The sequence below is a fragment of the Polyodon spathula genome, chromosome 50 (genome assembly GCF_017654505.1).
Source record: "Polyodon spathula isolate WHYD16114869_AA chromosome 50, ASM1765450v1, whole genome shotgun sequence".
NCBI lineage: Eukaryota > Metazoa > Chordata > Actinopteri > Acipenseriformes > Polyodontidae > Polyodon > Polyodon spathula.
In genome coordinates, this window is record NC_054583.1 from 2,427,842 (window position 1) to 2,454,672 (window position 26,831).

General features: G+C 43.8%; 4 protein-coding genes across 4 annotated transcripts; 1 reads left to right on the top strand and 3 right to left on the bottom strand.

The window, feature by feature from the left end:
• Positions 1–629: 629 nt before the first annotated feature.
• dhrs4 (dehydrogenase/reductase (SDR family) member 4) lies at positions 630–8,021 on the bottom strand. Its single transcript, XM_041238863.1, is given in 9 exon segments — positions 630–931; positions 3,026–3,180; positions 4,702–4,752; positions 5,418–5,462; positions 5,464–5,490; positions 5,582–5,698; positions 6,318–6,495; positions 6,623–6,778; positions 7,040–8,021. Coding segments are annotated over 8 exon segments (882 nt in total). The 5' UTR covers positions 6,775–6,778; positions 7,040–8,021; the 3' UTR covers positions 630–774.
• Positions 8,022–8,730: 709 nt separating this feature from the next.
• On the top strand, positions 8,731–11,891 carry LOC121306864 (NEDD8). Its single transcript, XM_041238841.1, has 4 exons — positions 8,731–8,909; positions 9,724–9,771; positions 10,039–10,121; positions 11,655–11,891. Exons 1-4 carry the CDS (start codon positions 8,892–8,894, stop codon positions 11,749–11,751), a joined length of 246 nt encoding a protein of 81 aa, XP_041094775.1. The 5' UTR covers positions 8,731–8,891; the 3' UTR covers positions 11,752–11,891.
• Positions 11,892–13,463: 1,572 nt separating this feature from the next.
• On the bottom strand, positions 13,464–16,385 carry mdp1 (magnesium dependent phosphatase 1). The gene is made up of 4 exons (XM_041238861.1): positions 16,159–16,385; positions 14,544–14,604; positions 13,710–13,820; positions 13,464–13,598 (listed from the first exon to the last, which is right to left on the bottom strand). Exons 1-4 carry the CDS (start codon positions 16,319–16,321, stop codon positions 13,487–13,489), a joined length of 447 nt encoding a protein of 148 aa, XP_041094795.1. The 5' UTR covers positions 16,322–16,385; the 3' UTR covers positions 13,464–13,486.
• Positions 16,386–17,504: 1,119 nt separating this feature from the next.
• LOC121306742 (butyrophilin subfamily 1 member A1-like) lies at positions 17,505–25,996 on the bottom strand. Its single transcript, XM_041238647.1, has 10 exons — positions 25,640–25,996; positions 24,325–24,405; positions 23,652–23,996; positions 21,376–21,660; positions 20,493–20,612; positions 19,841–19,876; positions 19,720–19,746; positions 19,419–19,445; positions 19,142–19,168; positions 17,505–18,259 (listed from the first exon to the last, which is right to left on the bottom strand). Exons 2-10 carry the CDS (start codon positions 24,401–24,403, stop codon positions 17,688–17,690), a joined length of 1,518 nt encoding a protein of 505 aa, XP_041094581.1. The 5' UTR covers positions 24,404–24,405; positions 25,640–25,996; the 3' UTR covers positions 17,505–17,687.
• Positions 25,997–26,831: the final 835 nt, after the last annotated feature.

Here is a 26,831-nt window from a genome sequence, read left to right on the forward strand (position 1 = left end):
TGCACCCCCTCTATATAGAATGAACTCCCTCAGCTTCATAGAGTCCAGTGAAAGCTGCTGAATAATGTTCCCTTGTTAACATATTGAATTGCACCCCCTCTATATAGAATGAACTCCCTCAGCTTCATAGAGTCCAGTGAAAGCTGCTGAATAATGTTCCCTTGTTAACATATTGAATTGCACCCCCTCTATATAGAATGAACTCCCTCAGCTTCATAGAGTCCAGTGAAAGCTGCTGAATAATGTTCCCTTGTTAACATATTGAATTGCACCCCCTCTATATAGAATGAACTCCCTCAGCTTCATAGAGTCCAGTGAAAGCTGCTGAATAATGTTCCCTTGTTAACATGTTGAATTCCACACCCTCGCTTTGGAGTTTTTCGAGATTATATATTGTTTCAGTATTAAAATTCTAGGTGATGCAAAACTTTTGGCATGAGCTGAGCAGTATCCCCCCCTCTCCCCTCTCCCCTCTCCCCTCATCAGCGTTACTGAAACTGAGTCAAGCAGAGCAGCTCTAGTTTGGGGCTCTAGTGCCTTCATCAGCGTTACTGAAAACGCTTGCCTGCTTGACTCAAGTCTCTTAAAAATCTTTCTCTTAATAATACACAATGAAATAAAACCCAGTGTGCAGGTAAGTGTTTGTTTATTATGAAGAGCATTCAATGACAAAGCCACGTCGATTCTAAACAGATCTGAAAGAGTAATACAGTCGAAGGGACAGTCTGTATGCTATACTGCCACATATGCCCATCACAGCAACCCTGCAGGGGGTTAAAGTCTGGCGTTCATCCCCCCCGCCACCACAATGGTTTCTCCCGTGATGTAACTCGCGTCCTCGGAACACAGGAAAGATACGGTTCCCGAGATGTCTTCCGGAGTTCCGATCCTAGGGAAAGGAAAAAATCTGTGAAGATAACGAACCAGCCCCCTTCTCAAAGCACAGTGAAGAGAATGAACCAGCCCCCTTCTCAAAGCACAGTGAAGATAACGAACCAGCCCCCTTCTCAAAGCACAGTGAAGATAATGAACCAGCCCCCTTCTCAAAGCACAGAGAAGAGAATGAACCAGCCCCCTTCTCAAAGCACAGAGAAGAGAATGAACCAGCCCCCTTCTCAAAGCACAGAGAAGAGAATGAACCAGCCCCCTTCTCAAAGCACAGTGAAGATAATGAACCAGCCCCCTTCTCAAAGCACAGTGAAGATAATGAACCAGCCCCCTTCTCAAAGCACAGTGAAGATAATGAACCAGCCCCCTTCTCAAAGCACAGAGAAGATAATGAACCAGCCCCCTTCTCAAAGCACAGAGAAGATAATGAACCAGCCCCCTTCTCAAAGCACAGAGAAGATAATGAACCAGCCCCCTTCTCAAAGCACAGAGAAGATAATGAACCAGCCCCCTTCTCAAAGCACAGTGAAGATAATGAACCAGCCCCCTTCTCAAAGCACAGTGAAGATAATGAACCAGCCCCCTTCTCAAAGCACAGTGAAGATAATGAACCAGCCCCCTTCTCAAAGCACAGAGAAGATAATGAACCAGCCCCCTCTCAAAGCACAGTGAAGATAATGAACCAGCCCCCTTCTCAAAGCACAGTGAAGATAATGAACCAGCCCCCTTCTCAAAGCACAGTGAAGATAATGAACCAGCCCCCTTCTCAAAGCACAGTGAAGATAATGAACCAGCCCCCTTCTCAAAGCACAGAGAAGATAATGAACCAGCCCCCTTCTCAAAGCACAGTGAAGATAATGAACCAGCCCCCTTCTCAAAGCACAGTGAAGATAATGAACCAGCCCCCTTCTCAAAGCACAGTGAAGATAATGAACCAGCCCCCTTCTCAAAGCACAGAGAAGATAATGAACCAGCCCCCTTCTCAAAGCACAGAGAAGATAATGAACCAGCCCCCTTCTCAAAGCACAGAGAAGATAATGAACCAGCCCCCTTCTCAAAGCACAGAGAAGATAATGAACCAGCCCCCTTCTCAAAGCACAGAGAAGATAATGAACCAGCCCCCTTCTCAAAGCACAGTGAAGATAATGAACCAGCCCCCTTCTCAAAGCACAGAGAAGATAATGAACCAGCCCCCTTCTCAAAGCACAGAGAAGATAATGAACCAGCCCCCTTCTCAAAGCACAGAGAAGATAATGAACCAGCCCCCTTCTCAAAGCACAGTGAAGATAATGAACCAGCCCCCTTCTCAAAGCACAGTGAAGATAATGAACCAGCCCCCTTCTCAAAGCACAGAGAAGATAATGAACCAGCCCCCTTCTCAAAGCACAGTGAAGATAATGAACCAGCCCCCTTCTCAAAGCACAGTGAAGATAATGAACCAGCCCCCTTCTCAAAGCACAGAGAAGATAATGAACCAGCCCCCTTCTCAAAGCACAGAGAAGATAATGAACCAGCCCCCTTCTCAAAGCACAGAGAAGATAATGAACCAGCCCCCTTCTCAAAGCACAGAGAAGATAATGAACCAGCCCCCTTCTCAAAGCACAGTGAAGATAATGAACCAGCCCCCTTCTCAAAGCACAGTGAAGATAATGAACCAGCCCCCTTCTCAAAGCACAGAGAAGATAATGAACCAGCCCCCTTCTCAAAGCACAGAGAAGATAATGAACCAGCCCCCTTCTCAAAGCACAGTGAAGATAATGAACCAGCCCCCTTCTCAAAGCACAGAGAAGATAATGAAACCAGCCCCCTTCTCAAAGCACAGAGAAGATAATGAACCAGCCCCCTTCTCAAAGCACAGTGAAGATAATGAACCAACCAGCACCCGATAAGGAACCAGCCCCCTTCTCAAAGCACAGAGAAGATAACAGCCCAAAAACACAGAACAGTAGAAGATAAAATGAAACAGACTCAAAGCACAGAGACAGACAGACAACACAGTGAAGATAATGAACCAGCCCCCTTCTCAAAGCACAGACAGAAGATAATGAACCAGCCCCCTTCTCAAAGCACAGAGAAGATAATGAACCAGCACACCCTTCTCAAAGCACAGTGAAGATAATGAGACACACACACACACAGAGACAGAAAGACAGACTCACCGCAGATGAATTTGGTTTTGATTAGTCCCGGGGCCACACAATTCACGCGGATATTCATATGAGCCAGTTCTGGGGCCAAAGCCTTTGTCAATCCTAAAAGGGCAGTCTTACTGACACTATAGGGGCCCAGAGCCTGGACAAGAGACACAAAGTACAGTCAGAAACTGAGTCAAGCAGAGCAGCGCTAGTTTGGGCTCTAGTGCCTTCATCAGCGTTATTGAAACTAAACTGAGTCCAGCAGAGCAGCTTTTGGGCTCTAGTGCCTTCATCAGCGTTATTGAAAGCTAAACTTCAAACCAGCGGCACAAGATTGATCAGCGAATACAAATCAAACAAACACCACACTCAGAGCAGCTCACCTGAAAGGGCTGATATCCAGCGATGGAAGAGATGATAACGATTGAACCACCCCTAGGAAAACAAAACCAATGAGTTCATTCTATATAGAGGGGGTGCAATTCAATATGTTAACAAGGGAACATTATTCAGCAGCTTTCACTGGACTCTATGAAGCTGAGGGAGTTCATTCTATATAGAGGGGGTGCAATTCAATATGTTAACAAGGGAACATTATTCAGCAGCTTTCACTGGACTCTATGAAGCTGAGGGAGTTCATTCTATATAGAGGGGGTGCAATTCAATATGTGAACAGGAACATTATTCAGCAGCTTTCACTGGACTCTATGAAGCTGAGGGAGTTCATTCTATATAGAGGGGGTGCCCTTCAATATGTTAACAAGGGAACATTATTCAGCAGCTTTCACTGGACTCTATGCCACAGCTGAGGGAGTTCATTCTATATAGAGGGGGTAATTCAGATACTGTTAACAGACAGACATCAATATACTGTATAGACAGACAGATACTGTAGACAGACAGAGATCAATACAGATACTGTACAGACAGACAGACATCCATATAGATATTGTACAAACAGACAGACAGACACAAACGACAAATAGACATACAGCCGGACTCGACAGACAAGCAAAGAGAAACACACACAGACACACACAAAGACAGACAGACAGACAGACCCCCCCCCCCCCCCCCACACACAGACAGAACACACAACACAGACAAACACCTTGTCGGCTGTGGAGCACACACCTCACGTGTGGAATCACATACAACACCAGAGACCAGAATTCCCTCTGACGGCGCACGTACAGGACACCGCAGAGCTGAATTTGGTTTTGATTAGTCCCGGGGCCACACAATTCACGCGGATATTCATATGAGCCAGTATGCTTTACCAAAGCCTCTCTGTGCTTTACAATGCTTCCCTACTGCTTTACCAGACTCTCTGTGCTTGGACAATGCTTCCCAATGCTTTACCAGAAACTCTCTGTGCTTTACAATGCTTCCCTAGCTTTAACAGACCTCTCTGTGCTTTACAATCATGATTTACATTGCTTTACCAACCTCTCTGTGCTTTACAAGCAGACCAGCGCTTTACCAGCTCTAGTGCCTTCATCAGCGTTATGCTGAAACAGAAACTCTGTGCTTTACAATGCAGAGCAGCTTTACCACACCTCTCTGTGCTTTACAATGCCTTCATCAGCGTTATTGAAAGTAAACTGTGCTTTACAGCGGCACAAGATTGATCAGCGAATACAAATCTTTACAAACACCACTACTCAGAGCAGCTCACCTGAAAGGGCTGATATCCAGCGATGGAAGAGATGATAACGATTGAACCATGCTTCCCTAGGAAAACAAGAACTCAATGAGCTTCATTCTATATAGAGGGGGTGAAATTAAATATGTTAACAAGGGAACATTATTAAGCAGCTCTCACTGGACTCTATGAAGCTGAGGGAGTATCATTCTATATAGAGGGGGTGCAATTCAATATGTTAACAAGGGAACTTTACCAGCAGCTCTCACTGGACTCTATGAAGCCTGAGCTTTAGTTCATTCTATATAGTGGGGGTGCAATGCAATATGTTAACAAGGGACCATTATTCAGCAGCTTTCACTGAACTGCTTTACCACACCTATCTAAGCTTTACAATGCTTCAGTTTACAAGACCTCTCTGTATTTAGCAGCTTTCACTGGACTTTACCAGAAGCTGAGGGCTTTCAATGCTTCCCTAGAGGGGGTGCAATTCAATATGTTAACAAGGGAACATTATTCAGCAGCTTTCACTGGACTCTATGAAGCTGAGGGAGTTCATTCTATATAGAGGGGGTGCAATTCAATATGATAACAAGGGAACATTATTCAGCAGCTTTCACTGGACTCTATGAAGCTGAGTGAGTTCATTCTATATAGAGGGGGTGCAATTCAATATGCTAACAAGGGAACATTATTGTGCTTTCAATGCTTCTCTATGAAGCTGGGTGAGTTCCTATACTGATGCTTACCCCCTTCCCTCCATGCTGTGGGACGACGAGCTTGGCCAGTAGAATGCGTGGCTTTGACATTCACGTCCAAAATCTAAACACAAATCAAATGCTCCCCTGTGCTTTACCACAGACGCTCTGATCTCCCCCCCCCCCCCTATGCCCCCCCCCTCCCCCCCCTTAACCAATGCTTTCCTATGCTTGTCCCACACCTCCTCGGTGGAATCCATAATATTCCCGAAGAACGGATTGACGGCTGCATTGGAGACGAGGATATCGATCCCTCCGTGATCCCGGACTGTCTGGAAGCAAACCAGCGAGAGAAAATGCTTTTAATATGCTTTACCAGACCTCTCTGTGCTTTACAATGCTTCCCTATGCTTTACCAGACCTCTCTGTGCTTTACAATGCTTCCCTATGCTTTACCAGACCTCTCTGTGCTTTACAATGCTTCCCTATGCTTTACCAGACCTCTCTGTGCTTTACAATGCTTCCCTGTGCTTTACCAGACCTCTCTGTGCTTTACAATGCTTCCCTATGCTTTACCAGACCTCTCTGTGCTTTACAATGCTTCCCTATGCTTTACCAGACCTCTCTGTGCTTTACAATGCTTCCCTATGCTTTACCAGACCTCTCTGTGCTTTACAATGCTTCCCTATGCTTTACCAGACCTCTCTGTGCTTTACAATGCTTCCCTACGCTTCACCAGACCTCTCTGTGCTTTACAATGCTTCCCTGTGCTTTACCAGACCTCTCTGTGCTTTACAATGCTTCCCTATGCTTTACCAGACCTCTCTGTGCTTTACAATGCTTCCCTACGCTTCACCAGACCTCTCTGTGCTTTATCACACTGTGCCCCCTCCCCTGTGTTTTAGGGGGTCTGAATGGCAGTGTTAGGCACGGCCCCCCTATTCTTGTTACCGTGGCGACCAGCCTCTCTCTGTCTTCCCTCTTCCCCACATGGCAAGTAGTTCCGGCCACGTTGAGGTTCTGGCTCCGGAGCTCGGCCACGGCGCGCTCCACGTTATCCTTCCGCCTGCTGCTCAGCACAACTAGCGCCCCCTGCTGGGCGAGGCCCCGTGCGGCCGCGAAACCGATCCTGAGGGGAAACAACCCCCCCAAAAAATAAATAAATTTGAATTAAAAAATAAAGAAATGAAATTCCAAGATTGCACGGCAGGGAAATCCATCCTGATTGATGTATTGATGATTGATGTTCCTCTCACCCCTCGGTCGAAGCGGTCACCAGCGCCACCTTTCCCTGCAGCCTCCCGCTCGGTCCCGGGTTCGACGACATGGTCCTCTGCGCAGGACACAGCTGAGAGCTCCAGCGCCCCCTGGTGAAGTGCCTGAGAAGTGCAGCTCTGCTCGGGACCATCGCGCTGTGTGGAGATAGAGAGAGAGAGATAGAGAGTAATCGCGATACTGCGTCGCAAACGCCTCGAAGTTATCGCAGTGTCGCCGACATTGTGTCGCGACTGACCTTCCAGTGACGGCTCAGTACAGTGTGTTGCCACATTCTCTGTCTCATTCATGTCAATGGATAATTATAATGAATTATTTTAAAAGCAGGGCAGCCCCCCCCCCCAATGTAGATATACAATAAACAATAAAACCTTTAATTTGTCTTCGTGTAACCTCACCTCTCTTCCACGAAGTAGTTTGGTCTGTTCTCAGTTTGCGAGCGTTTTGTTTCACTTAGTTTTCGTTTGAATTTCTCATCAGCTCCGAAGTATTATTATTATTATTATTATTATTATTATTATTATTATTATTATTATTTGCAATTAAACCGTTCTCGAGTGTACTTATTTGTGATGAACGACAAGCTGTAATAGTCAAATAACTCGATTATATCCCTTCGTTGAGAAACGGCAAAAAACCAAATCATTATTAACTGAACTTTTTAAAAAATTGTTTTTGCCGTGCCGCGGTTTAAAAGGTCGGTCTGAAATTGAACGTACCCGGTGACTTACACATTTATAATCATTGTTTGTATTATTTCTATTAATAATAACAATATTATTCACAAACCGTGTCGACCTCTTCGTTCAGTGCGGTTGATTTAGGGATATTTATGTATTTATTTATTTGTTTTTTACAACGGAAGCAGGGCTGCAGTTTCGCCGGCTTCAGCTCGGAGCGAGTTCTTCAAAGCAGGGCAAAAGCAGAGAGGCGGGATTCGCTTTGCTTTGTTTTTTAAAGAGAGACTTTGCCCTTTATAACGGGACTGTGTCGGTGAAGGGTAAGTAGGGAAAGGGTCGCCGGGTTTTTTTTATTTTTTATTTTTTATTTTGAGGGGGGGTTGTCGACCGAAATTAACGTCTGCCCACAAACACAATTAAAATAATCAGAGCGTTTGCAAACACGCGTGTCCGTGTCGCACCCACACGCCTAGAAAAGACGCAACACACCTGAAAATACTGTCAGTATTTATTTATTTAAAGAATAGCGGATAAGATGTCAGTTAGAAAGCGCCGGCACAGTTTTATTGGTCCGGATCTTATTGTGTTGCGCGTCCAAAAGCGCGTCGCTAATTAAAAAAAACACCTTAGAAACGAACCGAGCCGAACCGGCACAGAGAAAAGGAGAGGGGCACGCTGGGAAATGAAGTCTTTGTCTCATGAATGCGCAAGCGCAGCTGTGAAAGGGAGAGGGGCACGCTGGGAAATGAAGTCTTTGTCTCTTGAATGTGCAAGCGCAGCTGTGAAAGGGAGAGGGGCACGCTGGGAAATGAAGTCTTTGTCTCATGAATGCGCAAGCGCAGCTGTGAAAGGGAGAGGGGCACGCTGGGAAATGAAGTCTTTGTCTCATGAATGCGCAAGCGCAGCTGTGAAAGGGAGAGGGGCACGCTGGGAAATGAAGTCTTTGTCTCATGAATGCGCAAGCGCAGCTGTGAAAGGGAGAGGGGCACGCTGGGAAATGAAGTCTTTGTCTCATGAATGCGCAAGCGCAGCTGTGAAAGGGAGAGGGGCACGCTGGGAAATGAAGTCTTTGTCTCTTGAATGCGCAAGCGCAGCTGTGAAAGGGAGAGGGGCACGCTGGGAAATGAAGTCTTTTTTTTGTTAATGCACAAGCGCAGCTGTGAAAGGGAGAGGGGCACGCTGGGAAATGAAGTCTTTGTCTCATGAATGCGCAAGCGCAGCTGTGAAAGGGAGAGGGGCACGCTGGGAAATGAAGTCTTTTTCATTACGCGTTCGCGTCCACACTTGTCCCTCTCCTTTAGAGAGCGACACCTGGACTTAATGAAATGAAGTCTTTTTTTTTTTTTTTTAAAAAAGGACGCCTCGGAACCTTTGTATCCGACACGCCGGGAGGAGGAGGAGGGGGGAAGATCAGTTCTGTTGCACCGCGCAGGAAACCGATCTTAAATTTGCTGTTAAACGAAAAATAAAAAAAAAAAAAATAAAAATAAAATAAATAAAAAATCCTTAAAAACAGATTTGAGGTTTAAAAGAACACGGTTTGGCAGCTCGATTCAGTGAGAGACTGAAAATGCTGATTAAAGTGAAGGTAAGTTTAAGAGAAATAAATTTAATATTAATAATAATAATAATAATAATAATAATAATATAATAATAATAATAATAATAAGCCCCGCCGTCAGAAACTCAAATCTGCGGGCGAAACGCTTTAAAAAGACCCTAAATGTTTATTTCTGCATCGTCATTTTCTGAGATTGACAAACAAAGACGTAGCAATTGATTTACTCTCCAAATCAGCGATAAAAATGGGAGGTTTATATATATATTCGAATAGAAATATATATATATATATTATATATATATATATATCGATATATATAATATATAATATACATATGCATTTCGTAACGAATGAGCTTGACTGCACTACGTGTGGGGTCTAGATCTATTGGTACATATTAATTATTATATTATAATTATTAATAATAATTATACAAAATAATATTAGTGTAAAATTGTTGAAAAGAGATCTCATTTTTTTAAAAAGCTTGTGATTTGTAATAATTATTGTTTGGTTTATTCCTTTTTTTTAAAAAAAAAAAAGGAATTCCTGACGGGAATAACCTTATAGAAAATCCTATAGTAAATGGGTCAAATCCTATAGAATATCCTATAGGGTTTCTTTAAACCCTTTCTGGTCCTATAGAGTCCTATATAGGATCTGTCGAGAGATTTGGACCTGAACGTTTCTATTAGAGAGAGACTCTCCCGCTCAAAAAAAATTTAAACACGTTTTAAAAACTCTACAATATAAATTAATCACTAAATTATTTCTCTCGGACAGTGACTTGGACAGTTGTAGATTATTGTTGTTTGTTTATTTATTTATTTATTTTTTACAGACCTTGACTGGAAAGGAGATTGAAATTGACATCGAACCCACAGATAAGGTAAGAGGCGAGAGACTGGCCAGTAAATGTGCTGGTCTTTAAAGAGAGGGGTTAATAAAGCTAATAAGAGGTGAGAGAATGGATTTTAAAGATGGTCAGCGCTCCTGTAAAGGGAGGGGTCAGTGATCCTGTTAATAAAGCTAATAAGAGGTGAGAGAATGGATTTTAAAGATGATCAGCGCTCCTTTAAAGGGAGGGGCCAGTGATCATGTTAATAAAGCTAATAAGAGGTGAGGGAATGGGTTTTAAAGTGTTTGTTTGTTTCAGGTGGAGAGAATAAAGGAGAGAGTGGAGGAGAAGGAGGGGATCCCCCCACAGCAACAGAGACTCATCTACAGTGGGAAGCAGATGTGAGTCTCCTTTAAGAAAGCAGGGCTGGGAATCAGACTCCTGTTGCACAGCAGTGTGATCCAGTCCAGGTTTTACTATCAGCCCCCAGTGTGTCTAGCTAACAAGATCAGGTGTGTCTGATTGATTATTAAACTCCTAGTGAAAGCAGGACTGGATCACACTGCTGTGCAGCGGGAGTCTGATTATTAAACTCCTAGTGAAAGCAGGACTGGATCACACTGCTGTGCAGCGGGAGTCTGATTATTAAACTCCTAGTGAAAGCAGGACTGGATCACACTGCTGTGCAGCGGGAGTCTCATTCCCATCCCTGAAGTATTGTCTGTTTCTTGTTAAACGTGTGTTTCGTTCTCTCGTCTTTGTGTGACAGTCTCTCCCCTCACCCTGTAGCTCAGTGTTATGTCAGCTAATCTGTGGTGTGTCTCTATCTCTTGTAATGTGTTTCTAAGTGTTGGGCATCTCCCTCGGTGGGGAGGGTCTGTCATGCAAACTGGGCAAGAGAATGAAACACAGTCTGCACGTGATTAGAGGGAGATTCGGCTGACACTGAGAAACACATTATATCATTTAATCAGGATAGTTAGGGATCAGATATTATCGTATTGGGGGGGGGGGGGGGGGGGGTCTGGGGGGGGTGGGGGGGGGGGTATGGGGGGGGGGGGGGGGGGGGGGTCTTGACTCTCTTGTCTCATCTCTGTAGAGCTCCTGTTTAAAGATGTTTCTCTTGAGACATTTGTAGAAACATCTAGGAAAATTACAAAACTTCTGTCGAAACCAGAACTGTGTGAGACAATCTCTGGGAGCTCGCGCGACTGTCGCTCTGAGAATGTCGACAACTTGATTTTGGGGTGAGACTCCCTGAATAATTAAGATACTTTTTAAAGTAAAGAATAATAAAGGTCATCCAGAAATAACTTTGTACAAAATTGTAAGGTCGTCGATTCATTCTATATAGAGGGGGTGCAATTCAATATGTTAACAAGGGAACATTATTCAGCAGCTTTCACTGGACTCTATGAAGCTGAGGGAGTTCATTCTATATAGAGGGGGTGCAATTCAATATGTTAACAAGGGAACATTATTCAGCAGCTTTCACTGGACTCTATGAAGCTGAGGGAGTTCATTCTATATAGAGGGGGTGCAATTCAATATGTTAACAAGGGAACATTATTCAGCAGCTTTCACTGGACTCTATGAAGCTGAGGGAGTTCATTCTATATAGAGGGGGTGCAATTCAATATGTTAACAAGGGAACATTATTCAGCAGCTTTCACTGGACTCTATGAAGCTGAGGGAGTTCATTCTATATAGAGGGGGTGCAATTCAATATGTTAACAAGGGAACATTATTCAGCAGCTTTCACTGGACTCTATGAAGCTGAGGGAGTTCATTCTGTATAGAGGGGGGGATGCGAATCTTTTGGCCCGAGCTGTAGATCTCTTCTACGGCCGGTCGATCGGACTTTCTCAATTCCTGGGAACCGCAGCGTTTCTTAACCCTTCGTTGGCGCTACAGAGTGTCTTCCTCTCTTTCAGGAATGATGAAAAGACGGCTGCAGATTACAAAATTCAGGGAGGGTCTGTTTTGCATTTGGTCCTGGCTTTGAGAGGAGGAGGAGGGGAAAGGAGATGAGCCTGTCCTCCACAATCCCACAATGCACCAGCCCGGAATCTCTCCCCCACCCCCCTGTACAATATCTGCGGTGCCAAAACTCCAGTGTCTAGATTGAACATGTGCTACCTTTTAAAAATAATAAAGTGAATAACACCAGAGAGGAGACTAGCTTCTAGTGCTGTTTTTCTTTTTCACTCTGCCAGTTTCGTGCGGTGTTTCAAACACGCAAGCGGGGGTTTTGGAAATACTAAGAAATGAAGAACTTCAGTAAGTTTGGTACGTTTCCATGAGAAAGGCTTTCTGCAACAGACAGGAGCAGAAGAAACAGACTCTTCCAATATCTCTGTCCCCCGTCCCCTCCCCTTCCCCCCCCCCACACACACAGACTTTTATCCCCCTCTATTGGTTGTATTGTCAAACTGTCCACAGTTGTATATCAGTGATACACAGTCCTGCCAGCATTGCCCTGTGTACAGCACAGCACAGCCAGGCTCTGCCCAGCACACAGCAGGCAAAACCAGCGCACTAGATTACAGCTTTCTATAGACGCCGCTGTGTTGGGTAGCTGCAGTAGTTCTGTCCAGGGTTTTATATCAGTGTTATACAGTGCGGTCCTGCCAGCATTGCCCTGGGCACAGCGAGGCTCTGCCCACCCCACTAGATAACAAGAACGAAGACACCAAGAAGAAAGGGCTGACAGTTTATTGTAAATTTAACAGGGCAAGGTGACGGTGCAGAACAGTAAAATGTTTCAGTTTTGTTCTTGAAGGCTGAATTTTTTCAGTCCGTCTTCCACCAGTTTCAGACTCACTCCATTGGAGGCCAGAATAGACAAAACACCTATAAACAGACTGGACAGGAACTTTACAAACATTTCATAAATGCTGGGTGGCATAGCGAAGATAGCACACTGTGGTCCCATTCTGCCAGCCTCGCCCCATTGCAGCTGCCCTATACTTGTGCTGCCATTGCTCCTCAGTGTAATACAGAACCATTATTGCAGTGCCTCTGTCTGTCTGCATTGCCATTGAAGATCATTGAGGGTATAGTTGACACACTGTGGTCCCATTCTACCAGCCTCGCCCCATTGCAGCTGCCCTATACTTGTGCTACCATTGCCACTCAGTGTAATACAGAACCATTATCTGTCTGTCAGTAAGGCTGCAGGGCACCATGGGATTGATTCACCTGCCATAGCAGTGTCAATAAGAGGTGAGAGAATGGATTTTAAAGATGGTCAGCGCTCCTTTAAAGGGAGGGGCCAGTGATATTGTTAATAAAGCTAATAAGAGGTGAGAGAATGGATTTTAAAGATGGTCAGCGCTCCTTTAAAGGGAGGGGCCAGTGATCCTGTTAATAAAGCTAATAAGAGGTGAGAGAATGGGTTTTAAAGATGGTCAGCGCTCCTTTAAAGGGAGGGGTCAGTGATCATGTTAATAAAGCTAATAAGAGGTGAGAGAATGGATTTTAAAGATGGTCAGCGCTCCTTTAAAGGGAGGGGCCAGTGATCATGTTAATAAAGCTAATAAGAGGTGAGAGAATGGATTTTAAAGATGGTCAGCGCTCCTTTAAAGGGAGGGGCCAGTGATCATGTTAATAAAGCTAATAAGAGGTGAGAGAATGGGTTTTAAAGATGGTCAGCGCTCCTTTAAAGGGAGGGGTCAGTGATCATGTTAATAAAGCTAATAAGAGGTGAGAGAATGGATTTTAAAGATGGTCAGCGCTCCTGTAAAGGGAGGGCCCAGCGATAATGTTACCTTTTAAAGTGTGTGACCTTTGACCCGGGGTATATTTCTTTGTGAGACAGGTATTGGTCGAGGTTAAAAAGAGCTAGCAGCTGATTGGCTCCTTTGATTTCACCAGTTCTGAAAAAAAAAAAACAGTTTTTATCACGATAAGCGATTCTGCTGAGAGGAATACAGGTCGGCTCGTGACTCTCGCAATGCTGAGAAACTGGAGGGAAAACGACGACTCACCGCGAGGCAGCAGCGATGGAAACCCTGTCCGCGTGCAGCGACCGCAGCACTTCAGCGGTTTCGGGGTACAAACGAATGGGGCGACCCCGGGAATCAATCACCTTACTCTCTCTAGGGGAGGGGAGAGAGGAGAGGGGAGAGAGAAAGGAGAGAGAGAGAGAGGGAAAGCGAGAGAGAGAGAAGGGAGAGGAGAGAGAGAGAAGGGGGAGAGGGGAGAGAGAAGGGAGAGGATAGAGGAGAGGGGAGGAGAGAGAAGGAGAGAGAAGGGGGACCTTCCCTCCTTCTTTCTATCCTTCTCCTCTGCCTGCTCTTCAAGGGGGACCTCTGGAGGAGCGAGAAGGGAGAGAGAGAGGAGAGGAGGGATCGAGAGAGAGAGGGGGGAGAGGAGGAGGGGGAGAGGGGAGAGGAGAAGGGAGAGGATAGAGGAGAGGGGAGGAGAGAGAAGGGGGAGGAGGAGAGAGAAGGGAGAGGAGAGAGAGGGGGAGGGGGAGGAGGGAGAGAGGGGAGAGGAGAGAAGGGGGAGAGGGGAGAGAGAGGGGAGAGGAGAGAGAAGGGGGAGAGGGGAGAGAGAAGGGAGAGGAGAGAGGAGAGGGGAGGGGGGGGAGAGGAGAGAGGAGAGAGAGAGAGAGGAGAGGGAGAGAGAGGGGGGGAGAGAGGGGAGAGAGAGAGGGAGAGGGGGGTGGAGGGAGAGGGAGGAGAGAGGGAGAGGGGGAGAGAGAGGGAGAGGGGAGAGGAGAGAGTGTTTAATGAGATAACGAATCATTAATATAAGATTATATTGTAGCAGTACAGGTTTATATATATATTTATTTTAGGAGTACCTCAGAGACGTACCTGTCTTTGTGAAAGGGAGGGTCCACGTGGGTGTCGACCCAAAACGGCCACAGTGTGTAATCTGAAAAATAAAGAAATAAATAAAATGACCAGAACTTCATTCAAACTCGAAGAACCAAAAATCAACCAGAGGTTGTGTGTGTGTATATAAATAGACACACAAGAATAATATATATTACTGTTTCAAAAAGAGACAGAGGTGGACACACGGTCTCAATAAAGGTGCTTCAAATAAAAACAAAACCCTAAAAGAACACACGGAAACGCAGATTTGTTGATTTGACTTTTTATATGTCTCTAGAAATACCTGTGTGTGTGTGTTAGTGTGTGTCAGTGTTTCAGTGTGTGTGTGTGTGTGTGTGTGTTTTTGTGTTGTGTGTCAAGTCACACAAGTACAGTGACATGGTCACACACACACAATCACACACAGTCAGTCACAAAGTGTGTGTGTTGTTAATGTGTGTCAGTGTTTCACAAGTGTTCAGTGTGTGTGTTAGTGTGTGTCAGTGTTTGTGTGTGTGTGTGTGTGTGTGTGTGTGTGTGTGTGTGTTTCACAGTGACAAAAGTTACACACACACCACACAACACACAAGTGTGTGTGTGTTCAACCACCACACAATCACAACACAGTCACAAATGTGAAAAAGTGTGTGTCAGCGTTTTCTGTGTGTGTGTGTGTGTGTGTGTCAGTGTGTGTGTGTGTGTGTGTGTCAGTGTGTCAGTGTGTGTGTGTGTGTGTGTGTGTGTGTGTGTGTGTGTGTGTGTGTGTGTGTGTGTGTGTGTGTGTGTGTGTGTGTGTGTGTGTGTGTGTGTGTGTGTGTGTGTGTGTGTGTTAGTGTGTGTGTGTGTGTGTTAGTGTGTGTCAGTGTTTCAGTGTGTGTGTGTGTTTGTGTGTGTGTGTTAGTGTGTGTGTGTTAGTGTGTGTCAGTGTGTGTGTGTGTGTGTGTGTGTGTGTGTCAGTGTTTCAGTGTGTGTGTGTGTGTGTGTGTGTCAGTGTGTCAGTGTGTGTGTGTGTGTGTGTCAGTGTGTGTGTGTGTGTGTGTCAGTGTGTGTGTGTGTGTGTGTGTTAGTGTGTTTCAGTGTGTGTGTGTTTCAGTGTGTCAGTGTGTGTGTGTGTGTGTTAGTGTGTGTCAGTGTTTCAGTGTGTGTGTGTGTGTGTGTCCACACAGTTTGTACAAGTCACCAACGTCACACCACACACAACACACACAGTCCCACAAAGTACTCACAAGTCACACAGTGTAACACCACAAAGTCACACACCACACAGTATCACGTGTGGCAAGTGTGTGTGTCAGTGTGTGTGAGAGTGTGTGTTTCATTGTTTGTTACTTGGGTCAATATATGTTCACATATATTACTCGTTTGTTGTATTATATATTTTAATGTTTCTGTTAAAGTAATACAAATATATAATTTAAAAAGTCACCCAGAGTAAACGTTTAAAACAAACAAAACAAAACAAGATTAATTCGCTGATTTTGTTGGTAAATTCAGTAAACTCTCTTGTGTGCTCCTGCAACTCAAACGACAAACACAAAACTACATTGAGACGAATCTTCCTTCAGCAGAAACGCATAATAAATACTCAATAACAGAGAACAATTCGCCATACCCAAATCAAAAACCACAAGCCTGGGTTTGGCCATCTCGGCTTTAAAAAATAGATTTAAAATAAATACAATAAAATAAATACAAAATAAAGCGAATGTCTGAAAACGAATCGACGGCTCACGCTGAGCCGCACAGCCGCCGTCCTCCAGTGTCCCACAATGCATTCGGTTACAATGATGCCTTGGGCAGAAAATTAGACACTTTCACTTTCTCATTCTGTAATGTGCCAGATTACTGTTAAAATATTCATGTGAACTATAATATTATTATTATTATTATTATTATTATTATTATTATTAATGTACATTTTGTAATCACCCATCATACGTTATAACTGGAAAAATGTGAATAACCATAATTATAAAGAAAAACTACATTTCGATAGACAGTTGTATTAAAAAAAACGATCGCATTGGATCGCAGTATATATACACACACACAGTATATATATATACTATATCACTGTATACTGAAATAAATGTTGTCACCGATTTAGCAAATGAGCACACACACACACACACACACACACACCAATTAGTAGCTTATTCAACAGAAGACAATTACAATCCTATTGATTAATTACAAATCAACAACATAGAATCACACAGACACCCTAGCATTCATTTCACCCTGATCCCCAGAAAACAGAATTTCAAACTAACAGCTCTCAATAAAAGACAGCTATTTAAAATAAATTAAAAAAAAACATTGAGATATATAGATCCCCAAGTTAACCGTCTGGAACAGTATTTAATAACCAATTATTGTTAGACATTTAGAAAACAGATATTGACATATTTTGAAAGAAATACAAAAAAAAAATTATACATAAAAAGCTATTCTATTTTCTTTCTCATAACTATAGGAGATGAGGCCACAGCCTATTAACCCTTTGAGGTCCTGTGTCGGACCAGGTCTGGCATTACAATCTTCCCTTTCCAGTCCGATATCATCAAAAAAGACGTCAAGCGCGGGTCTCTAGTCGTTTTTTCTCTGGAAAAAAGCCTAGAAAACCTTTCAACGAGTGATCAGGAGAGGATTTATCAGTGTGCGCGTCTATAAAGAGGTATGTGATAAATACAGCGAGCGAGGGGTGGGGCTGGAGATGCAGTGCTGAGTGTCCTGTTGCGATTCAGTGCCTTTTAAACCTGTTTTACTGTGAAATTTTTTTTTTAAACAGCGCGTGTGAAAATAAATTGGACCCGATGAGCCTGGCAAGCACCGAATTAATAAACGGACTGCTAAGGGTTAAGTTATGATATAAAATAATCAACGATATAAAACAGAGATCCTTTGGAGTTGATTCAAGGAGATTTTGTTAAAACTTTTAAAAAATAATTTTTGGTGTGGTGCCAACTTTAAAGGGAGAGTTTTCCCAATTTAGTTGAACCTCTTCACTGCCGTGGGACGACATCTGTACTGAAATGAAAAGACAGGACAGTGTCCTTTCCTTTAAAATGGCATCAGTTAAAACTGGGAGGGTCCTAGGATTTTCAATTCCCTTGCAAAGCAACTGGTACAAGAGAACAGTTACACAGGGGTGTGGGGAGGCTCTGCCTTCGATGAAACGGAATGATCTGATTGATCTTGTTTGTTCAGGATCACAAGTTCGTACCCTTCCTCTCCTGGATTAAATAAAGGGAAGAGTTTCCCTGAGAATTTCCCCAGGAAGGTGTAAATAACAAAATGATCCTCCACCCTGTAAAAAGAGAGCTTGCCCTCTTCATAATCCAGATGCACCCCGACCTTCATGGGGGGCAGCAGCTCGAGAGGGGTATCGGGGTCGGTCAAGGCATTGAGATCACGTCCATTGAGTAACTGGAGCACCCAGTAACCTTCCTTGGGACTCAGATCAACATGTCCTTTCCTCTTGGCAGACTCGCTGGCCACACCCAGTTTCCAGTTATCCCTCTTCCCCACCTCCACCTCCCAGTAGTTTCTCCCTGAGGTGAACCCCTCCCTGCCCAGCACAATGCAATGGTGATCAAATCTCCGTTCAGGGTTGGGGAGAGTCTTGTCATTGAAGTCATTTCTCACTCGTTTCCCATCTTCAGACACAGTGAGACGACAGTGTGCTGTATCAGGATCCAGAGTCACAGCCACTGGAGAGGAGAAGAAAACAAAAGGTTTTTTTTTTTAAGAAGTCTTGGTTAATTCATCCTGAGATTTAAATTTAGTAATATTACATTTGAGATTATTTGACCATTTTCCTTCGACAGACCAGCTGGGGTAAATCTGTCCAAATATCCAACACAGCTGGAAATTGAAACATTTATTCCCCGTAGAGGAGCCTTCTTAACTTTTACAGGACGGTCTTAACCCTCCTATTAGGTTTCCGGTCTATTTGACCCGACTCTAGTTTGCAATCAGCTTAAATACTATTTTTCTTTTCATTTTCTGTATAATATTTGGACATTTCCTAATTTGGGGGTCGTGAACTTATACACAGGAAACAGAACCTTTGAGATGTTTATCTTTTTTAGAACAGGTCTTGTGTACAAATAAGATGTTTGGGGTCACTGTGACCCCCCTGGTCTTTATCTATGCAGATTTGTGTGCAGGAATAAAAAACTTCTTCAATTTGTTATTTTATTAATATCTCTGTTGTTATCTCTGGAAATGGATGCACCTGTCTGGAGATATTCATAAACAAAACAAACAATATATAAATCTACAAGGCAGAGCCTCATTTTCTCTGTCAGCATTGCAACAGCATCTCACTGGTAAAGACACTCCAGAATGAGGAGCTCCCAGGCTGGCAGTCAGTTTTATCACAGCTCCTGGACTAAAAGAGCAGAAAAGAGTCCAACCTTTGCAAATAAAAACAGTTAATCAATGCAAGGCTGTTTAAATTGGTTTGAAATTGCATCGGGTCAATATGACCCAAAACATAACAGATGCACCTAAATTCTGAACACAATAGGAGGGTTAACAGTGTAACAGACAGCAACACCTCCCAAGAAAAACCTGGCTCAAGATCTTACCTGATTCTCTTTGAATCGCCTCCCATTCTAGAAGAAAAAAACAGAAGAGATATTTCAAATGATGCCTGCAGAACGTCAAATACTCATAGATAGTAAGCAGCCTGGTCAAGGGTTTCTACAGACACCTTCCTCTGTGTAATGCGTGTGCGTGTGAGAGAGAGAGCTACTGAAAGCGTCTGCTTCTTCTCCTGTCTGTCTGTTGAGAGGATCTTGTGATACTACAGGCAGTTCTGCACAGGTAAAAAAAATGTGATGAAACTACGAAAGTCAAGTTTACCTGATTTGAGGACAAATCCGTGAGATTCTGTTGAGAAAAAAAATCGAAGAGTTTCAATATCAATCAATAACAGTCCTTTCAATCTGACTAGTTTGGTGGATCAGTGGTCTATTATCTTACCCTAAAACAAAGGCATGCAATTCTATAACTCTGACTTGCAGTCTTTCTCAATTATTATTTTTAATATTAGTTCATATCTCACAATTTAGCGGTTTAAATCTGCCACGCCCCCCCCCCAATTCATTTACATAATATATCTTATTAAAAGTCTATTAAACGAGATACAAATTTAAAATCTTACTTAATTCTTTACGAAGATCATCACACTCTGAAAGAAATATAGTTTTTTTTATCAGTTTAGTGTTTGAATTCAAAAACCCTGCAGAAATATTCAATTTTTTTTCCCCTCACTAAATGTTTACCTGCTTCGTGACTCTGTTCAGCCATTGCCTGAGAATCTAAAATAATTAAAAAAAAAAAAAAAATCAGAATTTATACCCAATCGCTTCAATGTTTAAAAAGTGCTTTGTGAATTTTTTTACAAGAATTAAGAGTTAAATAACTCATAAGTCACATCAATGCTGTGGAGTAAATCGTTCTGGAGCTCATGTTAAAATCTTGCAAAACCAACGACTTAAACCCCTCTAAATTCTAGGAGATGCAAAACTTTTGGCTGTAGCTGTAAGAACATAAGAAAGTTTACAAACGAGAGGAGGTCATTCGGCCCATCTTGCTCGTTTGGTTGTTAGTAGCTTATTGATCCCAGAATCTCATCAAGCAGCTTCTTGAAGGATCCCAGGGTGTCAGCTTCAACAGGGGGAGTGTAGTTGTGAATCACCTACTGGGGAGTTGATTCCAGACCCTCAGGATTCTCTGTGTAAAAAAGCGCCTCCTCTTTTCTGTTCTGAATGCCCCTTTATCTCATCTAATTGTGACCCCTGGTCCTTGTTTCTTTTATCAGGTCCAAAAAGTGGCTTAAAAAAAAAAGATTTCAAAACGGGCCTCTAATATGGCCATTGGTTTTGCATCAAGCACAGCGAGTCAGGCGATACCTGCTCCAATCACGATCCATACCTTTGAGGTTCTTGTAGTTGTACACGCCCACAACGACGAGGACTACGAAAGCTGTTACACAAACTATTAAAAACACTGACAAGCCCTTCCACCAGGGGGCGACCAGCGTGAAGAATTCACCTGCAGAGAAACAGGACACAAGATTATTATTGTTATTATTATTATTGTTATTATTATTATTATTATTATTTGTTTATTTGTTTATTAGCAGACGCTTTTATACATGGCGACTCGCAGAGACTAGGGGTGTGTGAGCTATGATCAGCTGCAGAGTCCCTTATAGCAACCCCTCACCCCAAAGACGCAGCACAAGGAGGTGAAGCGACTCGCTCAGGGTCACACACAGAGACTAGGATTTGAACCGCTTGGTTAAAATCCCTTTTCTTTAACCAGTGGGATCACAAAGCCTTCTATATTTAGCTCTGTACAGCTTGAACCAAGAACGGAGTACGTTTTGGGTCGCAAAAATTAGATTTATTTATTTATTTATTTATTTTTAGCAGACTCCCTTATCCAGGCCGACTTACAGCTGTTACAAAATATCACATTCCAGATCAAGAGCAGTTATAAAATACATTAAATAAATCCTAACAAATACAAACAGAAATAAGAAAAACAAATATACAGAAAATAATGACGTTTGAGAGCGATTTCAACTAAGAGCAGTTCAAAATATTTGCTTAAAGTCCATTAAGAGCAGGTAGTAAGTACGATAAATGGATGAGAACGATTTGAAATAAGAGCAACTACAAAAAAATGTGAGTACGGACACCCATAAGAGTTAAATGAAGATACAGTGCATAGTTATAGTTAGGTGCGGTTGTAGAATACAGCTATACATCAGTTAGCTAGTCAGGTAAGAATGTGCTCAGGTTTGACTGACCGTCGATGTGGATTCGAGTCTGTAGGACTCTCTTCTCCTCCCCGTGTCTGATAAGACAGATGATCCCGTCGGCCTCCTGTTCCGATATCTGCAGAGCGCTCTGGAGAGTGAAGAGCCCGTCTGCTCCTGGCTTCTCAGTGAGAACAGCCCTCCCTGTTAAATCAGCACCCTTCACATTCCTCCACTGCAGCTCCGGCTTAGGAAACCAGCCCTCCGAGTCACACTGCAGAGTGATGGAACTGTCCTGCCAGCCAACCACAGTGAAGCGCGGGGAGCTCCCGAGCGCTGCCGGCAGAATTTAAACACGCTTGTAAATGAACTCATGACATCATGTCATTCCCAACAGGGTTTGGGTTGGAGTTGGGGGTGAGGTTAGGGTTGGGGTTTGGGTTGGAGTTGGGGGTGAGGTTAGGGTTGGGGTTTGGGTTGGAGTTGGGGGTGGGGTTAGGGTTGGGGTTTGGGTTGGAGTTGGGGGTGAGGTTAGGGTTGGGGTTTGGGTTGGGGGTGGGGTTGGGGTTAGGGTTGGGGTTGGGTTTGGGGTTTGGGTTGGGGTTGGGGTTGGTGTTGGGGGTGAGGTTAGGGTTGGGGTTGGGTTTGGGTGTTGGGGTTGGGGTTGGAGTTGGGGGTGAGGTTAGGGTTGGGGTTTTGGTTGGAGTTGGGGGTGACGTTAGGGTTGGGGTTTGGGTTGGAGTTGGGGGTGAGGTTGGGGTTGGGGTTTAGGGTTGGGGTTTGGGTTGGAGTTGGGGGTGGTGTTGAGGGTTGGAGTTTGGGGTGAGGTTAAGGTTGGGGTTTGGGTTGTGGGTTGAGGTTGGGGTTGAGGGTTGAGGGTGAGTTTGGGGTTGGTGTTGGGGGCTGGAGTTGGGTTTGGGTTGGGATTGGGGGCTGGAGTTGGGTTTGGGGTTGGGATTGGGGGCTGGACTTGTGGGTTTGGGGTTGGGTTTGGGGTTGGAGTTGGGTTTGGGGTTCTGGTTGGGGTTGAGGTTGGGGGTTGGGGTTTTAGTGTTGGAGTTGGGTTGAGGTTGGGGTTGGGTTTAGTGTTGGGTTTAGTGTTGGAGGTTGGGTTGAGGTTGGTGCTGTGTTTAGTTTTGGAGTTGGGTTGAAGTTGGGGTTGAGTTTAATGTTGGAGTTGGGTTGCGGTTGGGCTGTGTTTAGTGTTGGAGTTGGGTTGAGGTTGGGGTTGGGTTTAGTGTTGGAGTTGGGGTTGAGGTTGGGGTTGGGGTTTGGTGTTGGGGTTTTAGGTTGGGTTGGGGTTGGGGTTGGGTTTGGGTTTGGGTTGGGGTTGGGGTTGGGTTTGGTGTTGGGTTTGGGTTGGGGTTGGGGTTGGGGGTTGGAGTTGGGTTTGGGGTTCTGGTTGGGGTTGGGTTGCAACCCCCAGTGTTGTGTTTAATGTTGGAGGGTTGGGTTGGTTTGCGGTGGGCTGTGTTAGTGTGGAGTGTGGGTGAGGTTGGCGGTTTTGGTGGGTTTTGGGTTTAGTGTTTTTTTTGTTAGTGTTTTGGAGTTAGTGTTGGAGTTGGGTTGAGGTTGGGGTTGGGTTTAATGTTGGAGTTGGGTTGAGGTTGGGCTTGTGTTTAGTGTTGGAGTTGGGTTGAGGTTGGGGTTGGGTTTAGTGTTGGAGTTGGGTTGAGGTTGGGGTTGGGGGTTGGAGTTGGGTTTGGGGTTCTGGTTGGGGTTGAGGTTGGGGGTTGGGTTTTAGTGTTGGAGTTGGGTTGAGGTTGGGGTTGGGTTTAGTGTTGGAGTTGGGTTGAGGTTGGGGTTGGGTTTAGTGTTGGAGTTGGGTTGAGGTTGGGGTTGGGTTTAGTGTTGGAGTTGGGGTTGGGGTTGGGGTTGGGTTGGGGTTGGGTTTGGGTTTGAGTTGGGTTGGGGTTGGGGGTTGGGTTTTAGTGTTGGAGTTGGGTTGAGGTTGGGGTTGGGTTTAATGTTGGAGTTGGGTTGCGGTTGGGCTGTGTTTAGTGTTGGAGTTGGGTTGAGGTTGGGGTTGGGTTTAGTGTTGGAGTTGGGTTGAGGTTGGGGTTGGGGGTTGGAGTTGGGTTTGGGGTTCTGGTTGGGGTTGAGGTTGGGGGTTGGGTTTTAGTGTTGGAGTTGGGTTGAGGTTGGGGTTGGGTTTAATGTTGGAGTTGGGTTGAGGTTGGGGTTGTTGGGTTTAGTGTTGGAGTTGGGTTGAGGTTGGGGTTGGGTTTAATGTTGGAGTTGGGTTGAGGTTGGGGCTGTGTTTAGTGTTGGAGTTGGGTTGAGGTTGGGGTGGTCGGCGTTGTAGAGTTAAACCCATTCAAACTCACCTAAGACCTTTAATTTCATGGTGGAGTCAGCGAACCAGCTCTTTGCAACTACGAAACACTGATAGCTTCCTTCATCCGAGACTCTGACATCGTTCAGCTGTAGAGACATGTTCCCGGATCCCAGTGGTTCTTTATCCAGGTGAGTTCTGCCTTTGAATTCTGGGCTCTGCCGGCCTTCCAGGTCGGCTCTGTTTGTGTAGACATGCACGATTTCATTCTTGTTTTTCACCCACCTCACCTCCATGTCCACGGCGCTGACGCCTTTGGAGATGCGACAGGGAAGAATCACGCTGCTCCCCACACTGGCAGACACGGGTTCAACTGGGACTTCGACTTTAAAATCATCTGAGGATACAGGAAACAAGGTTAGTTCAGACTCGCCAAGGTAGCGCAGAGTTTTGGCTTAGTAATTTTAAAAAAATCGCTGCAGGAAATGTATTTAAACGAATGAATTAATATACAGAAAAAAACACAGTTTAAATTAACTGTACCAAATGCTTTCTAACTATCATAACCTATTTTTTGTTGATCAATTACTATTATATCTATATATATATAATATATATTGCAGCACCCGGTCAATAATGATGATGTTTCAATGCAATGTTTGAATCACCCTCTGTACACATCAGATGTGTTAATATAACAGACAGCAGTCCTCTCTCTCTCTCACCTGCGTGTGCAGAGTAAACCAGGAGAAGGAGACAGACCACGACCCCGTCAGCTCTCCGCAAAACACAAAGTCCTCTCATCCCTGTAAAACAAACCCCCGCGGTTACCGCTGGGCACTCCCTGTCAAATATTCAATGAATTGCACCCCCTCTATACAGAATGAACTCCCTCAGCTTCATAGAGTCCAGTGAAAGCTGCTGAATAATGTTCCCTTGTTAACATATTGAATTGCACCCCCTCTATATAGAATGAACTCCCTCAGCTTCATAGAGTCCAGTGAAAGCTGCTGAATAATGTTCCCTTGTTAACATATTGAATTGCACCCCCTCTATATAGAATGAACTCCCTCAGCTTCATAGAGTCCAGTGAAAGCTGCTGAATAATGTTCCCTTGTTAACATATTGAATTGCACCCCCTCTATATAGAATGAACTCCCTCAGCTTCATAGAGTCCAGTGAAAGCTGCTGAATAATGTTCCCTTGTTAACATATTGAATTGCACCCCCTCTATATAGAATGAACTCCCTCAGCTTCATAGAGTCCAGTGAAAGCTGCTGAATAATGTTCCCTTGTTAACATATTGAATTGCACCCCCTCTATATAGAATGAACTCCCTCAGCTTCATAGAGTCCAGTGAAAGCTGCTGAATAATGTTCCCTTGTTAACATATTGAATTGCACCCCCTCTATATAGAATGAACTCCCTCAGCTTCATAGAGTCCAGTGAAAGCTGCTGAATAATGTTCCCTTGTTAACATATTGAATTGCACCCCCTCTATATAGAATGAACTCCCTCAGCTTCATAGAGTCCAGTGAAAGCTGCTGAATAATGTTCCCTTGTTAACATATTGAATTGCACCCCCTCTATATAGAATGAACTCCCTCAGCTTCATAGAGTCCAGTGAAAGCTGCTGAATAATGTTCCCTTGTTAACATATTGAATTGCACCCCCTCTATATAGAATGAACTCCCTCAGCTTCATAGAGTCCAGTGAAAGCTGCTGAATAATGTTCCCTTGTTAACATATTGAATTGCACCCCCTCTATATAGAATGAACTCACTCAGCTTCATAGAGTCCAGTGAAAGCTGCTGAATAATGTTCCCTTGTTATCATATTGAATTGCACCCCCTCTAAATTATATTCACATAGTTGTTGTTTTTTAATGATATCACAGTCCTAAAATCCGAATTTGATGCTAAACTTTTGTCCAGAGCTCTAGACAACAATGATAAAACACATCTTTAAAATATAAAAACAAAATACAAAGTTTGTTCAATAAAGGTAATTAATGAATGAATACGCCCATAAACGCCTTGCCTTCTGTTTTTCAAGGTGTCCTTTCCGCGGGACTAGATGGATTTATTTTTAATCAATCCGTCTGTCTGATCGTCCTTATCGACCGGCTTCACTCTAAATAACCCTCCGTTAACCGATTCTCTGCTACACGGAAAAAAAAAATACAAAATTGAAGCAAATCTCTGGATTCGTGGCACTTGGTTTTATTCCCGATGTTAATAAGAAAACTCTTTCGCTTTCGTTATTTCGAAACAGCTCGTACTTTGGACAGTGACTGCGATCAGCTAATAAAAAGTCTGCCGACTAGAGTTGTAAAGATATAAAGCTAGTTAGAAAATGGCTAACAACTGAATTGCTTCTTCCCTTGTGAAAGGTTCCCGATAGTAAAAACACAGAAAAATGTAATAAAGCACAGTGAAAATATAGGGAAGCATTGTAAAGCACAGAGAGGTCTGGTAAAGCATAGGGAAGCATTGTAAAGCACAGAGAGGTCTGGTAAAGCACAGGGAAGCATTGTAAAGCACAGAGAGGTCTGGTAAAGCACAGGGAAGCATTGTAAAGCACAGAGAGGTCTGGTAAAGCATAGGGAAGCATTGTAAAGCACAGAGAGGTCTGGTAAAGCATAGGGAAGCATTGTAAAGCACAGAGAGGTCTGGTAAAGCATAGGGAAGCATTGTAAAGCACAGAGAGGTATGGTAAAGCATAGGGAAGCATTGTAAAGCACAGAGAGGTCTGGTAAAGCATAGGGAAGCATTGTAAAGCACAGAGAGGTCTGGTAAAGCATAGGGAAGCATTGTAAAGCACAGAGAGGTCTGGTAAAGCATAGGGAAGCATTGTAAAGCACAGAGAGGTCTGGTAAAGCATAGGGAAGCATTGTAAAGCACAGAGAGGTCTGGTAAAGCATAGGGAAGCATTGTAAAGCACAGAGAGGTCTGGTAAAGTATAGAGAAACATTGTAAAGCACAGAGAGGTCTGGTAAAGCATGGAGAAGTGTTGAGGGATGGGTGTGTAGTTCTCTGTAATAAACACGGCTGAAGAACTAACAATTGTATTGTATATTTTTCACAAGCTACTAATTTACATCGTATGAAAAGTCAAAAGTTCAAGTTTATTACTTTTTTTTAAAAATAAGTTGGTGGATACTAAATATGAATAATATAGTTGGGGATATATATATTATATATATCTATATATATATATATATTATATATAT

Excerpts from the sequence above, each read along its gene's own strand:
- LOC121306864 (XM_041238841.1), top strand. Across the intron at positions 9,772-10,038 it reads ACATCGAACCCACAGATAAG|GTGGAGAGAATAAAGGAGAG; the intron begins GTAAGAGGCGAG and ends TGTTTGTTTCAG. Across the intron at positions 10,122-11,654 it reads ATCTACAGTGGGAAGCAGAT|GAATGATGAAAAGACGGCTG; the intron begins GTGAGTCTCCTT and ends CCTCTCTTTCAG.
- mdp1 (XM_041238861.1), bottom strand. The coding sequence starts at position 16,321 with ATGCATTGTGGGACACTGGAGGACGGCGGCTGTGCGGCTCAGCGTGAG. Across the intron at positions 14,605-16,158 it reads GCTTGTGGTTTTTGATTTGG|ATTACACACTGTGGCCGTTT; the intron begins GTATGGCGAATT and ends TTTATTTTTCAG. Across the intron at positions 13,599-13,709 it reads TCCATCGCTGCTGCCTCGCG|AACTGGTGAAATCAAAGGAG; the intron begins GTGAGTCGTCGT and ends TTTTTTTTTCAG.
- LOC121306742 (XM_041238647.1), bottom strand. The coding sequence starts at position 24,403 with ATGAGAGGACTTTGTGTTTTGCGGAGAGCTGACGGGGTCGTGGTCTGT. Across the intron at positions 20,613-21,375 it reads GACTCGAATCCACATCGACG|GTGAATTCTTCACGCTGGTC; the intron begins GTCAGTCAAACC and ends GTTTCTCTGCAG. Across the intron at positions 19,169-19,418 it reads CGGATTTGTCCTCAAATCAG|AATGGGAGGCGATTCAAAGA; the intron begins GTAAACTTGACT and ends TTTTTCTTCTAG.